This window comes from Pristis pectinata, chromosome X (assembly GCF_009764475.1).
Source record: "Pristis pectinata isolate sPriPec2 chromosome X, sPriPec2.1.pri, whole genome shotgun sequence".
Taxonomy (NCBI): domain Eukaryota; kingdom Metazoa; phylum Chordata; class Chondrichthyes; order Rhinopristiformes; family Pristidae; genus Pristis; species Pristis pectinata.
Window position 1 is genome coordinate 1,179,351 of NC_067450.1, and position 15,655 is coordinate 1,195,005.

The 15,655-nt window shown below is 43.6% G+C and overlaps 1 protein-coding gene across 5 annotated transcripts in view; it reads left to right on the plus strand.

The window, feature by feature from the left end:
- Nucleotides 1-15,655, plus strand: part of LOC127566992 (signal transducer and activator of transcription 1-like) — a 69,704-nt gene that overhangs the window by 20,390 nt on the left and 33,659 nt on the right. For 4 of the 5 annotated variants that reach the window (XM_052009589.1, XM_052009588.1, XM_052009586.1 and 1 more), the window contains exons 4-7: nucleotides 1,443-1,541; nucleotides 12,979-13,065; nucleotides 14,099-14,177; nucleotides 15,184-15,266. In XM_052009589.1, coding sequence (XP_051865549.1) covers nucleotides 1,443-1,541; nucleotides 12,979-13,065; nucleotides 14,099-14,177; nucleotides 15,184-15,266 — 348 coding nt within the window. The remainder of the gene's footprint in view (nucleotides 1-1,442; nucleotides 1,542-12,978; nucleotides 13,066-14,098; nucleotides 14,178-15,183; nucleotides 15,267-15,655) is intronic. The other variant, XM_052009590.1, reaches the window with a different exon arrangement.

Here is a 15,655-nt window from a genome sequence, read left to right on the forward strand (position 1 = left end):
TAATCTCTTCCCTTCCTTTCCTCCCTAATTCGCCCAACTAACTTTCCTTCCCAATCTCCAAACATCCAAAAAAGATGGTAGGGAATAATATGCGAGAATCCAATCTGTGGCACAAAATGCAACTTCTATACCTTCATCTCCACCAGCCGATATGAAATGTATGAAAAAGTATAGTTACAGTGTTTTAATTCCAGGTCATCTTAACACACTATTGGGAGCCATATATGATTTTTTTTTAACCCCTGTAGCCATTAAGTTGAATATGTTCAAATTGCTGATGCTAACGAGGTCTTGCTGATTTTCACTTTGGATTTTTCTTTGTGACAGCAGCGCTAAAAACAGTTTTCAAAGCCTCCAGCTGTGAAATTTGAAAATGCAACCAATGAATAAGCAGCACAAGCGCAAAATTTGAGCTTTCTGGGCTTTGTAGATGAGGGAATGGGAGTAAGTGGGGCCATGTGACTGCAATTCGGAAGTCCCATCGTACTATTTTGATAAAGTATGACTATTGATTCTACATTTAAGGTTAAATGCCAATTATTTTTTATTGCAAGAGTGAAGTGGACATTGCTAATTGTGACTGCTTTACTCCAGTGTCATAATGTGACTTCTGCCAGTACTTTCTCCGAAACCAAGATTTTCTAAATTCCTAGTCCTTTTCATTGGATCCTGGATTAAGGAGCATGAGTACTGCTGGAATTCTGCATCCCTACAGCAATGCAACTCTGGTTTGGCTCAATGAACTAAAAATGGCGCAAAGTTGCAGGAATTTTATAACCTGGACTACTTGTGAATGAACAGATGCATTGCAATAGGCAGCGCATTTGAAGCAAGACTAAACTTTGTCAACAGCCTTGTGATTGACACCAGTTATTCTGTAGCTCCTGATAGCTTGAAAATGGAAATTTGTCCTTGCTTTTTTGAGTTGATCAGTCATTTATCAGTTTACCTCTGGCCCTCACCCCTGCCAAACATTATCCATCAAGTTATCAAATGCAGTAGAATGGAGAGAATTCCTATACTAATAACTAATGCCTTTCTACTTTGCAGGGCCTCAGGCAGAAGAGGACAAAAGGAAACTTTAAACCAGATGCCTTGGTTACTGTTTGTGTTAAGATAAATATCACTTGCGGCCTAGCTGCAATATAAATAGTAATATTAATGTGTCAATGACTTAACCAGGTATGGTCTTGCACTTACTGTCTGAAAGGATTGTGGGAACACATTCAGTGATAAAGGAAATTGAATAAATAGTTAGAAGGGGGAAATAGTTGCTTGATTATGATGAAAGAGAAGAGGGATAAACAATTGGAAAGCTCTTTGGAAGAGTATGGGCACAGTTGCATCATCTGTGATGTCACAAGAAGGAACCTACAGTCATCACAGTAGAGCTACTCTGTGTTGCAGGTAGTGTGTTAATATTTTGGCTTCTCTTTCATTAGGCTTGTTATGGAGACGACCCTGTTCTATTGGCAAGGAATGTCGCTTCTTACCTGAAGCAGGAGAAGATGATCCTAAGCAATGTTGTAGAGGATCAGCAGGTAGGAGGAACGCAAATGAGGGCCAAAAGTCATGTATTTTTTTATTAATTTGCTAATCTTTTCTTTTTGGTAGTTCTTCAGGAACCCAGGCTGTCAGAACTGACCTCGATCTCTCCAGTCTGCTGACCATTAACAATCTGAAGCTGTTCACGTCATGTGGAGCTGACAATCTAGTCTTGGTGCAAAGACACTGGGACTACTGCTCTTATTTTGTTGTTGCATTAGTATCATGTCATGCTCATCTTAAATAAATTTTCCTATTCCCCTGGTGAACAGTGCATGCAATGCTGCAATTCTGATGCACCCAGTAGCCAAGAGTGGGTTATCTATTACCAGTGGTTCCTTGAGGGCTGCTGGATGCTCTGAAGTAGTCTTACTCCACACTAGGGGAAGGAATGTCTGCAGCAAGCGCAAATGCTAGAATGACTGTTTTGTGAGGCACTGGTAGAAGTAGAGCAAGATGACATTGTGAGGAGAATGGGCCATTTTGGAACTGAGGGCCCCTCTACAGCTCTAAAACAGTCTGGATGGCAGTGACTGAAAGAACGAATACTCTTCTCATCTGGGAGAAGACTAAGAAAAGATTTGGTGATTTTTGGGAAGGTTACCACGATGCTTGATTTTATAACACTGCCATACAAGCGGCTTTTAGTTTAGATGTATCACAAGGAGAATAACCAGTACCCTGGCAGCTTATTGATAATATTCCAAATGTACACACATGCTCCTCTTTTATTAGAGAATTTGTATTGCGATCTGAATAAACACACAGCAAATTGCCAACATGTGGTATGCTGCATGTTCACAGACTCCAGTAGATTCTGATGCATGGTGAATGCATCTGACTTCTCATTCCAACCCTTCTACCTGTTTGCAATGGAAGCTTATCTGTAATGAGAAGGAACTTGAGGGGGTCCAGGATCTTGAAGGACGAGTGTGGTAGATCATTTTGGTCCAGGACCATTGCTTCTTGGTCAGGAGCAGGTCCTGACAATTCTGGGTGTCTAAGCAATCAAAGGGAATTGAGGGAGACAGGAGATTTTCTCTTTGCTAAATCAGCCCTGCTGAGTCTTTAAAAGTAAATGCTGAGCTTGCATCTCCATAATGCTGAATGGCACTTGGATATTTTGTGCCCATTTTAAATGTGATTTACAGGGAAAGTTTGGTTTTGCTGTTGATCCCTCTCAAAGTACTTATTGCCAATTTCTGCTTGTTTTGCTTAAGTTTTCTCCTGCATTTCCGAGACTGACCAGTAACATGGATCAGAGTTGTGATTTTTTTCTTCTCTCTATTTTCCCCACTCCTTTCCCTATTTCTCATCTAACTGACATCAATGAAGTTTTTGTCAGTAATGCTTTTTTTGGGGGGGGGGGCATGGGGAATACAGCAGAATGGTTAAAAACAAAGGCTTGTGATTATCCATTTTCAGTTGGTCCAAGCAAATCTGCACGGCATGAATTGAGACAATTTGCTTTCATATTCTGTTCTACGTATTTCTCTGGCCATCTGCCTTTACTCAGAGGTTCTAGAGATGAAATGCAAGATTGGAGCATCTATATCTGTGGCCGCCTAGTAAGACTTCATCTTTATGCCATCATTCACATACACAACCAATACTATCACTGCTAGACTTGGTCCAATAAACCCTGCGTGCAGACAGTGCTGTTTGGCAAAGAAGCCAAGCCGCAACTGTGATCCATTTTCCAGAGCAAGAAATATTCATTCAGTGGCTGTCGAGGACTCTGCTGGCATGCATTTTTGTCCTTGTGGGTTCTCCAGAGCAGGATGTATTTGTAAAATGCAAATTTAAAGTTTGTGCTTCATTGGAGTAACTATCTAGCTAAAGTTCACATCATAACACAAGAAGCAAACACCATTTAGCCCCTTGTTGCTGTGCTGTTGTGCAATGAGATCATGGCTGATCTTCTACAGGGCTGCTCTAACCCCATTTCCCTCGATTCCTTTAATACCCAAAAATCTAATGATCTCTGTCCTGCATATACTTACTGACAGCCTGCTTGGGTAGAGAATTCCAAAGATTCACCATCTTCTGGGTAAAGAAATTCCTTCTTGCCTCAATCCTGAATGGCTGAGCCCTTATTCTGAGACTGTGACTCCTACTCCTAGACTCCCCCAACAGGAAACGTGTAAAATCTGCAAATACAGGTCAGAGCTGTTGCAGAGAATGAAACCAAAAGGTTGGATCCTTGGGTGATGGGAAGGGATGACATTAAAGGTCGGTTGTTACCTCTCCAGTGGTTGCTTGGGAAAGTGCTGTGAAAAGTCCCTTTGCCTCCCTGGTCTGCTCTTCCATCTCCTCCACCTGCTCTCATGACACTTCCTCATGTAAATACAGGAGATGCAATGCCTGCTTTTTAACCTTGCTCCTTCCCACTTTCTGGGGACCCAAATAGTCCTTTCAGGAGAATCAGTGATTCTTTTGCACTTTTGCTCATTGCTTTGGTTGACTGTCACTTTAATCTCTCGCGCTCTCTCGTATCAACCAGACAGTTTCATAAATGGTGCATCACCACAACAATCTTGGCCTCGCTCTATCAGAGATGTCTCTCTACAACTTCTCACTTCTCCAGTTCTGATGAAAGGTCATCTACCCAAAATGTTAACTTTAGAACATAGAACATTACAGCACAGTACAGGCCCTTCAGCCCACAATGTTGTGCTGACGTTTTATCCTGCTCCAAGATCTATCTAACCCTTCCCTCCCACACAGCCCTCCATTTTTCTATCATTCATGTGCCTATCTAAGAGTCTCTTAAATGTCCTTAATGTATCTGCCCCCACAACCTCTGCCGGCAGTGCATTCCGTGCACCCACCACTCTGTGCAAAGAACAAAAAACTTACCCTCCTTATACCTTCCTCCAATCACCTTAAAATTATGTCCCCTCGTGTTAGCCATTGTCGCCCTGGGAAAAAGTCTCTGACTGTCCACTCGATCTATGTCTCTTATCATCTTGTACACCTCTATCAAGTCACCTCTCATCCTCCTCCTCTCCAAAGAGAAAAGCCCTAGCTCCTAGTTCGCTCAACCTATCCTCATAAGACATGCTCTCCAATCCAGGCAGCATCCTGGTAAATCTCCTCTGCACCCCCACTAAAGCTTCCACATCCTTCCTATAATGAGGTGACCAGAACTGAACACACTACTCCAAGTGTGGTCTAACCAGAGTTTTATAGAGCTGCAACATTACCTCACGGCTCTTGAACTCAATACCCCAACTAATGAAGGCCAACACACCATACGCCTTCTTAACAACCCTATCGACCTGTGCAGCAACCTTGAGGGATCTATGGACGTGGACCCCAAGATGCCTCTGTTCCTCCACACTGCTAAGAGTCCTGCCATAACCTTGTATTCTGCCTTCAAATTCCATCTTCCAGTGTGTATCACTTTACACTTTTCCGGTTTGAACTCCATCTGCCACTTCTTGGCCCAGCTCTGCATCCTATCAATGTCCTATTGTAACCTACAGCAACCTTCTGCACTATCCACAACACCACCAACCTTCGTGTCATCTGCAAACTTACTAACCCACCCTGCCACATCCTCATCCAAGTCATTTATAAAAATCACAAAGAGCAGCGGTCCCAGAACAGATTCCTGTGGAACACCAACCTCCAGGCAGAATAATCTCCATCTACAACTACCCTCTGTCTTCTATTGGCGAGCCAATTCTGAATCCACACAGCCAGGTTTCCCTGGATCCCATGCCTCCTGACTTTCTGAATGAGCCTTTCATGAGGAACCTTATCACATGCTTTACGAAAATCCATGTACACCACATCCACTGCTCTATCTTCATCAATGTAGTTTGTCACATCCTCAAAGAATTCAATCAGGCTCATGAGGCACGACCTGCCCCTCACAAAGCCATGCTGACTGCCCCTAATCAGCCTATGCTTCTCCAAATGCCCAGAAATCCTGTCTTTCAGAATCTTCTCCAGTAATTTGCCCACCACTGAAGTAAGACTCACTGGTCTGTAATTCCCACTGTTATCCCAACTCCCTTTTTTGCACAAAGGAACAACATTTGCCACCCTCCAATCATCTGACACTACTCCTGTGGCCAGTGAGGGTGCAGAGATCATCGCCAAAGGCGCAGCAATCTCTTCCCTCACTTCCTGTAATAACCTTGGATATATCCCGTCCGGCCCCAGTGACTTATCTATCCTAGTGTTTTTCAAAAGTTCCAGCACATCCTCTTTCTTCACGTTAACATGCTCTAGCATATCAGCCTGTTGTACGCCATCCTCACATCTATCCCCTTTACACTAAGGAGGTGCCATTCGACATTAGGGAAATTGAAATCACCCGTGACAACAACCCTGTTATTTTTTTGCACCTTTCCAAAATCTGCTTCCCGATCTGCTCCTCAGTGTCTCTGCTGCTATTGGGGGGGGGGGGGGGGTCTGTAGAATACTCCCAATAGAGTGATCACTCCCCTCCTGTTTCTGACTTCCACCCACACTGACTCAGTGGACGATCCCTCCAGGACGTGTTCCCTTTCTACAGCTGTGATACTGTCCCTGATCAGCAAAGCCACTCCCCCACCTCTTTTACCTCCATCCCTGTCCCTTTTGAAACATATAAACCCCGGAATATCCAGCAGCCATTCTTGCCCTTGTGACAGCCAAATCTGTGTAATGGCCACAATGTTGTAGTTCTATGTACTTACCCATGCTCTAAGTTCATCACCCTTGTTCCTGATACTTCTTGCGTGAAAGTAGACACACTTCAGCCCATCCAACTGACTGCAATTTTGCCCTTTCAACTGCCTATCCTTCCTCTGTCTTTCTACACTCTGCATCTACTTGTACACGAAATGCACCAACATCTAACCTATCACTCAGGTTCCCATTCCCCTGCCAAACTAGTTTAAACCCTCCCCAACAGTTCCAGCAAACCTGCCCACAAGAATATTGGTCCCCCTCTAGTTCAGGTGTAACCTGTCCCTTTTGTATCGGTCATACCTTCCCCAGAAGAGATCCCAATGATCCAAAAATCTGAAATCTTGCCCTCTGCACGAACTCCTCAGCCATGCATTCATCTGCCAAATCAACCTATTCTTACCCTGACTGGTGTGTGGCACAGGCAGCAATCCAGGGATTACTAGCCTTGATGTCATACTTTTCAGCTTCCTACCTAGCTCCCTATATTCCCTGTTCAGGACCTCATCTCTTTTCCTATCTATGTCATTGGTACCAATGTGCACCACGACTTCTGCCAACCTCATCTCTTTTCCTATCTATGTCATTGGTACCAATGTGCACCACGACTTCTGCCTGTTCACCCTCCCCCTTCAGAACGCTGTGGACCCGATTTGAGACGCCCCAGACCCTGGCACCCAGGAGGCAACAGACCATCCGGAAGTCTCTTTCACGTCCACAGAATCTCCTGTCTGCGCCCCCTTACTATGGAATCCCCTATCACTACCGCTCTCCTCCTCTCCCCACTTCCCTTCTTGAGAAACTTTGTTTTTCTCTCTCTCCACAGTTGCTGCCTGTGATGCTGTGTCAGCAGTATTTTCTGTTTTACTTTTAAACATCACCTGCCTTGCCTGTCTTTATGATCAATTTGTTTAACTCTGGCACTCTTACCTCGCCAAAGTCTGCACTCTGTGGTCATTGCATTTTTAGCTGGGGCCCTTGAATTTTCTATTCCTTAACTGTCCTTTGTGTCACCTGATTTTAATTCACCAATTCTCACTGGCTACCTACTCGTTTGTATATCAGAGAAACAAAGGGATGCAGATGTCCTGAAGAAGGGTCCTGACTCGAAACGTTGACCGCCTGCTTTTCTCCACGGATGCTGCCTGGCCTGCCGAGTTCCTCCAGCATCATCGTGTTTTTCATCTTGTTTGTATATCACTTGTTTGTCAGTATAATTTAAAACTACAAATCTAAATTAAACCAATAAATTTGTCCTATATTGTATGGTGCAAGTATATTCCCATGTAAGCATGCACTACAGCATTACACACTAAAGTGCTGTTTTTGTAAGCTGCCACCAATGGGTCAAATCACAATGTGCTAGATGTTTCTAACTAGGACCCTTTTGAGGCCATCCACTGAAAAAAAGTTCTATATACTGATGCCATGTACTTTAAATTTAATTTCTTTGCTGGGGAGAATTTTTGAACCTTTTACGCTGTATTGCAGAAATTCTTTTTGTTTCCTCGTACTGCCTTTTGTTGCGTGAATTATTCCTCTGTCTGCTGTGCTTGTGTTTAAGCATCGTATAGCTGCAGGAAAGCAAATGGTACCGAGCAGGTTTGGGTAAATGGGACTCAGATGCATCTGCCAGCTGTACGTTCTGGCCGAGGAGTACTATTTTGTGATGTAGTGTGCAGGTGCAAAGAAATCACTAAGGGAAACTTTCCTAGCCTGTGCCCAAAAATAATTGCATTCAAAATCTAAAGAGAAATACATGAGTTGAAGTTGCAGTTAAGGATTAAAGCTGTGTAAGATTGTTAGAATACAGAGGCTACAGTCAGTACACAACAACTTGTATTTTACTGTAAATCTTGCCAGGGACTGTTTCTCATATCAGTGAAGGTCAAAGTTGAGTTTATTGTCATATACACAAGTCCATGTGTGCACAGGTGCAATGAAAATCTTGCTTGCAGCAGCATCACAGGCACATAGCATCAGATAAGCAGCATTCACAAGAAAAACATTAACGTTGTGTATAATTTAAGGTTAATTTATGAGAAAGAACACATAGAACAAAAAAATAACAGTGCCAAGTGGTCATAGTGTTGCTAAACTGTAGTGATTAGGGTTGTGCTGGTTGGTTCAAGAATCGAATGGTTGAAGGGAAGTACAGTAGCTGTTCTTGAACCTGGTGGTGTGGGACTTCAGGCTTCTGTACCTCCTGTCTGGTGGTAGCTGTGAGCATACTACAATATGGAACTTTGTGCAGTATGATGTTTCCAAGCCACCCAGGGAATATCTTGACGAGTGAGCAGTCTGTATGTAAAAGCAAAGCAAACTCTCTGCTTGTAAGAGCAGCCCTTTTGTGACTTCTGGAGGTAGGGCACAGCTTTTTGATACCCGCTTCCCACAGCCTTTGTAGGATTCATAGGTTAGTTTCAGGATTCAGACATGGATTTTCAGACATAAGGGATGTGAGGTTGGTACAGTGGTGCTGCAGTAAAAGATTTGCCATAATTTTACCGAGTGCTTTTTACAGCCTTAAATCGACAACCTGAACTCAAATTTTAGGGACTAAATGATCACTTATTACAGAATTACATTATGTAATTACACAGACTTGTCATTCAAACATACCAAAAGATTACTAAAAATCAGATGCTTAGATGTAGTCACATAAACCCTACTTCCAGAAGCACACACACAAATCCATTGCTTTAAACTCCGGCCAATAATCTCATAGCATGTTACCTTGTATTCAAAACTGAACTGACCGTAAGCGGGGACTCTGATCCTTTTACACCAGCAAAATTGTAAACTTGCCTTGTGACCAACGCGCTGCACTTTAACTGGCAACCAGTTAAGTTGCATTCCTCCTTGACTGCAGCTCAGAATGCTGTTATGCAATGCAAGTGGTTCTTCTTTGTATGTATTTTGAGTTCATCTTGAACCCATCTGTGCAGTAAAACTGGTTGAGACTTGCACAATAGCACAACCTGAATTCTTGGTTTGAATAAACATCTTAACATGTATTATATTATAAAATATGACCAGAAACTATGAAAGACTTGTATATAATCTCTGTACTCTTAACGATCTTACACGGTTTTAATTCTTAACTACAGATAGGACTTGTATTTCTTTTTAACCCTGACTCCAAACGCCACTCACTCTGGCAATCACCGTGAAGGGATTAGTTCCCATCTCTACAGGTGATCAATCCTGTCTGCAGTTTCCTTGCAAGTTGCTTGTGGTTTGTCCTCAACAACCCCAATACAAAATTTGTACCCATGACAACTGACACACCTGCCTCCCTCTTGACTGGACACTTTGTCCAAGTATGCCCACGTATCTGTGAATTATTAGTCCTTATCAATTTTCACACGTTTTTGACGGGGAAGGAGCTCTGAGCTTGTTGCCCTTTGAAATGTTCTTACTCTAATGATCACTCATTCTGCTGACTTGTAAGTTCTGCACACAGTTATAACCACAGAAACTCTGTGGAGGTAAATAAAAAGTCTAATTTGCATACAGATTCTTCAGCTTGGTTTGTTTAAAGAGATTCCTTAAAGTGTTTCCTTGTGGCATACTGGGATAGATACTGTATTTTTTTTGTCTGCTGATTCACCAGAAGTTAAATCTGTTCTTGATGCAGACAGCGGAAACATTTTATCTTAATTTTAATTCATCCCAATACAGCATCTTGTAGACAAAGTTGCTTTCTTTTGATCCTTCTCAACAGCTTTCTGAAAGACTGTAACCAGTGGTATACCGCAGGGAATGGTGTTGGGACATCTGTTGTTTGTGTATAAATGACATGGATGAGAATGTATTTGTTCTGATAAGGAAGCTGGGTGATGATACTGAGACTGGAGTTGTAGATGGTGCGGATGGCTGCCTAAGATACAGTTGGAAAGTTGGGCTGAGTGGTGGCAGATGGAATTTAGTCCAGACAAGTGTGAGGTAATTCGTTTTGGGTCATCTGATACTGGCCAGATGTATACAGTAAACAGCAGGGACCTTAAAGCATTGATGTACAGGGGGACCTTGGTGGTGCAAGTCCACAGCTTGCTGAAAACAGTGACACAGGTGGATAGGGTAGTGAAGGAGGCATTTAGCTTGTGTGCCTGTACGGATAGGGGTATTGAGTACAGTAGTTGGGGCATTATGTTGCAGCTGTACAAAACATTGGTTTGGCCACTCTCAAGAGTATTGTGTACGGTTCTGGTCACGTAGAAAGGACGTGGTAGTGCTAGAAAGAGTGCAGAAGAGATTCACTTGGAATGGAGGGCTGTAGTTACAAGCAGAGACCGGATAAGTTGGGATTGTTCTCACTGGAGCGCAGAAGGCTGAGCGGTGACCTTGGAGTTTTATAGAATTATGAGGGGCATAGATAGGGTAGATACTCTTTTTCTAAGGGTGGGGGCATCGAAAACTAAAGGATGCAAGTTTAAGGTGACGGGAAATATTTAAGAGAGATCTGAGGGCCAAGATTTTCATGCAGGGTGGTGGGGATATGGAACAAGCTGCCAGAAGTGGTGGTAGAGGCGCGTACAATCAGTGTTTCTAAAAAAAACACTTGGACAAGTACATGGAAAGGAATAGAGAGATGAGGGCCAAATGCAGGAAAATGGGATTAGCATAGATGGGCATCTCGGTTGGCATGGATGAGTCAGGCCGAAGTTATTCAGAATCAGGTTTATTATCATTAACGTACTTCGTGAAATGTGTTGTTTTGCGGCAGCAGTACAGTGCAAGACAAAAGTTGCTGCAAGTTATTAAATTAATACAAAAGAGGAATAACAAGGTAGTGTTCATGGACCGTTCAGAAATCTGATGGCGGAGGGGAAGAAGCTGTTCCTAAAATGTTGAGTGTGGGTCTTCAGGCTCCTGTACCTCCTCCCTGATGGTAGTAACGTGAAGAGGGCACGTCCTGGGTGGTGAGGGTCCTCAGTGACAGATGCTGCCTTTTTGAGGCGCCGCCTCTTGGAGATGTCCTCGACGGTGGGGAGGGTTGTGCCTGTGATGGAGCTGGCTGAGTCTACAACCCTCTGCAGCCTCTTGCGATCCTGCGCATTGGAGCCTCCGTACCAGGCTGTGATGCAACCAGTCAGAATGCTCTCCACCATACATCTGTAGAAATGTGCAAGAGTGTTTGGTGACGTACCAAATCTCCTCAAACTCCTAATGAAGTAGAGCCTTCTTCGTGATTGCGTCAATGTGTTGGGTCCGGGATAGATCCTGTGAGATGTTGATGCCCAAGAACTTGAAGCTGCTCACCCTTTCCACCACTGACCCCTCAGTGAGGACTGGTGTGTGTTCTCCTGACTTCCCCTTCCTGAAGTCCACAATCAATTCCTTGGTCTTGCTGACGGTGAGTGTGAGGCTGATGTTGCGACACCACTCAACCAGCCGACCCCTCTCACTCCTGTACGCCTCCTTATTGCCATCTGAGATTCTGCCAACAACAGTGGTGTCGTCAGCAAATTTATAGACGGTGTTTGAGCTGTGCCTAGCCATACAGTCACTAGTGTAGAGAGAGTAGAGCAGTGGGCTAAGCATGCATCCTTGAGGTGCGCCTGTGTTGATTGTCAGTGAGGAGGAGATGTTACCACCGATCTGTACTGACTGTGGTCTCCTGATAAGGAAGTCAAGGATCCAGTTGCAGCGTGAGGTACAGAGGCCCAGGTTTTGAAGCTTGTTGTGGTCTGTACTGGTCTTCAACAAAACCAATCAGCTGGCCCTTGGCTGTGGCCAGCTCTCCTTGTCTGTAGGGGGGGATCCCAACTCTGCCAAAGTGCAAAAGTCAGCAAAGTTAATCTTCAAAATAAATCAAAAGAATTTTGGAAACAAACAACAGGTTGGGTAGCTTCTTTGGAGAGAGAAACGACAAATGTTTGGGTTGAAGAAAAGTCATTGACCAGAAACGTTGACCCTTTTTTCTCCCTCCCTAGATGCTGCCTGACTGACTGAGTATTTCCTGCATTCTATCTTCATTTTCCTTTTCAATTAATTTTCACAATCCTGTTGTTTCTCAAACTGTCCTGGTCAAATTGCACCAGATTTGCAGGTCAAAGAGGAGGTCTTGCACCTTTTGAAAAAGAGATCTATTAAATTAAGGTTCCGATAAGTCTGGGTTGCTGCCTTTATTGTGAAGCATTGCCAAAAATATGGTTTTATATGAACAAGTAGCTTATGCCAATCTCCTGCATCCTACTGTGATAAGAAGCAGCTCAACAGGTGTTGTCCATCTATGTTGACCACCACTTTCTGTTTTGGGGGGAAATGTGCCATGTAACAACTTGGGGGCAGTGGAAAAAGAAATTGTGCCCCTGAACTTTGCCTGGTACTAGAATGCTGTTTCCTCATAGTCAAATAGAAAGGTTCTGAGAGCCACCCTTCATACAGCTGACGTCTGTTGTTTGCATGGAGGTGGTGGTTCTGCGCTTAATTGTTCCATATCAAAGACTGCATTGTTGAAGAAGTTTCACTTTACTGGTTTTCTCCAATGGCAAGGTTTGCCAAACTATCCGAGGAGGATTCACATTACTGGTAGTCTATTGACATTGGTGAAGGAGTGACTGCGTAACACTTAGCCTTCTCTTATAAATGTACCATCACTGTCCATTGGAGTGCTTTAGTGCTGCAGTACAGTGGATTGTTGTACCATCTCTTGGAAGCTGGTTTACATTGATAAAACTGTTGGTAACACAGCACTCTGGAATCTTGTTTTCATCACTGAGTCAGTTCCTTTCTTTGTTCTAGGCTGTCATGGGGCAGACTCACCCCGTGGACTTTGAAAGGCACCAGAATGTTGAACAGAAAGTTATTGCCCTGAAAGTTAGTGTACAGGTGAGTGCCTCATATAGTTTAATGCTGGTTTTGCAGATCCTTTCAAATACTTGGGTTGAGTCATCATTTGCATTCCCTTTTGTGCCATTTCTTTTGCACCTTGGGAGCTCCTTGTAAATGAGCTGGTCATGTCCTCTGACAGGGAGCACCCTTGAAGAGGTGGCTCCGATTTATTTCTGTTCATTCTTTTTCTGGAGGTGAATTTCACTGGCCACACTTGCATTCGTTGTCCAATCCTAATTACCCATGATTTGAGGAAGCAGTTCAGAGCATTGGACCTGGAGATGCATATAGGCCAGACTGGGTAAGGACAGCAGACTTCCTTCCCTGAAGGACATTGTAAACCAGGTGGCTTTTTTATGGCAATACAGTAGATTTGAGGTCACCTTTACTGAGATGAGCTTTAATTCCACATTGATTGAATTACTTGAATTTAATTTTCCATCTGCTGTGGTGGGATTCAAACTTGTGTCTCTGGATCAACAGCCTCGCCATCGTGGCCCTTGCATCTTACTGTCTACCTGCACTGCACCTCCTCTGCAGCTGTGACACTTTACTCTGCATTCTGTTATTGCTTTTCCCTTGTACTACCTCAGTGCACTTGTGTTTTGAAATGATCTGTATGGATGGCACGCAGAACAAAGTTTTTCCACTGTATCTCGGTACCTGTGACGATGATAAACCAATACAAATAGAACGCTGGCTGCTCGTCCAGCCACTTAACCACTATTCTACTGCATCTTTACCTTATTGTAGAGGAGGCCTAATGCTATGAATGCAGTCGAGGGGCCTTTTCTCTGCGACCTCCTGCCACTTCGGAGGTTTTGAGGCACAGAGCTGGAGGATCACTGGGCTGGGGAGGAGGGGGTCTCTGGTAGAGGATCATTGGAGTAAGGTCAGGGAGAAACGTGAACAAATCAAACCAGGAATGTGGAAATTTCCCAAGACCCATTCTGTAGTCTGAATACTCATGGGTTTCTTTAAAATAAAACCTCTTGTCGCTGATAAATACATTTGAAACTGTTATGTATAGGCATGTGAGCAGGAGTTGAAATTCCTAGAAGAACAACAAGATGAATTTGATTTCAAGTTCAAGACTTACAAGTTTCAAGGTGAGTATTTTTCTTGTCTCTGTGGGCCCCCAAATCTGGCAAGAAGCAGATGGAGGGTGTTTTTACTGCTTTCTAATTTCTAAAGTTGACGCTAAAGTGACTCCTTCAACAGGACAGGGTATATTCTGCTCTTTGGACAGTGATTCAATGTTCATTCATTGGTATTGCTGGCAGCTTTGTCACATAAATCGGGTATTTTCAATCCATTTGTTTCTTATCTTCTCTGCTCCTGACTCCTGGGACTGCGTAGAGACTCGCACCTCTCTGGTACCTTCCCTGAATGGCGATTCCTTTTGTATTAGTCTAGACGTATGTAGTGTGGCTCGCTCTAGCTCTCTTGCTAGCTTTCTGATACTCGTGCACACCTTGCATTTGTATTATGCCCACAAATAAATGTTTCCAAGTACAGAGAGATGGACAGGAAATAGAGCTTTAAGCATGTGCCATAGAGTGGCACAGCACAGAAACGTGTCCATGCTGATCATTGTACTTACCTATACTAGTTCCATTTACCCGCACCTGTGTAGCCTTTTGTGCCTTTCAAGTGCTCACGTAGAGGCTTCTTAAACGCTGTGAGAGTTTCTGCCTCCACCTCCCCCCCCCCCCCCCCCCCCCCCCCCAGGCAGTGCATTCCACATTCCAACAACTCTCTGTATGTAGGAGGAAAAAAATTCCCCCTCAGATCCCCTCAAACTTCCTTCCTCTCGCCTTGTGCCTTTTTAGACACCCCCACCAAGGGAAAAAGATTCTTGGTATCTGCCCCCCCCCAAATCATTTGGTATGCCTCTATCAGTGATGGACCAAAAACGCATTGAGATACTCCCACCCACCACAGGACAAACTGCGTAGATTTTTGTTTCATGTGATGAGACTTTCCTCAGTTTGTATGTAATGTTGGTGGAATGCACTGGCTGTGAATTCCTATTGCGTCCTGCAAAAACTTCTCTCTGGGGGATACTAAGTCAATCTGTACTATGTGCCTAATGATAATTCCATTATATTTTAGAATCGAACAGTTCTGAGAAGCAGAAGCAAGAAGAATTGAAGGTGCTACAGAGTATGCTCAATGTTCTGGACAACAACAGAAAAGTAAGCTGTTCTCCTTTGGATAGGAGTCTGGGTGTGAGGGGTGTGTCACTGAGACTTGGCGTCACATTACTCAGGGCACTGAAGATGACTACAGTGTTCCCTCCCTGCTCCCACTGAGGTCAACTAACATGCCACATGCTTGATTCTGGATTGTGTACATAACTACTTATAATCTATGTTGACGACTTGGATGAAGGGACTGAATGTACTGTAGCCAAATTTTCAGCTGATAATTGGGTTAGCAAGTTGTGGGGAAGACGCACATCTCTTACAAAGGGATATAGAAAAGTTAAGTGAGTGGGAACAATGGTGTATAGTATGAGGTTATCCACTTTGGACAGAATCATGAAAAATCAAATTGTCATTTAAACAGAAGGAGACTTCAAAAT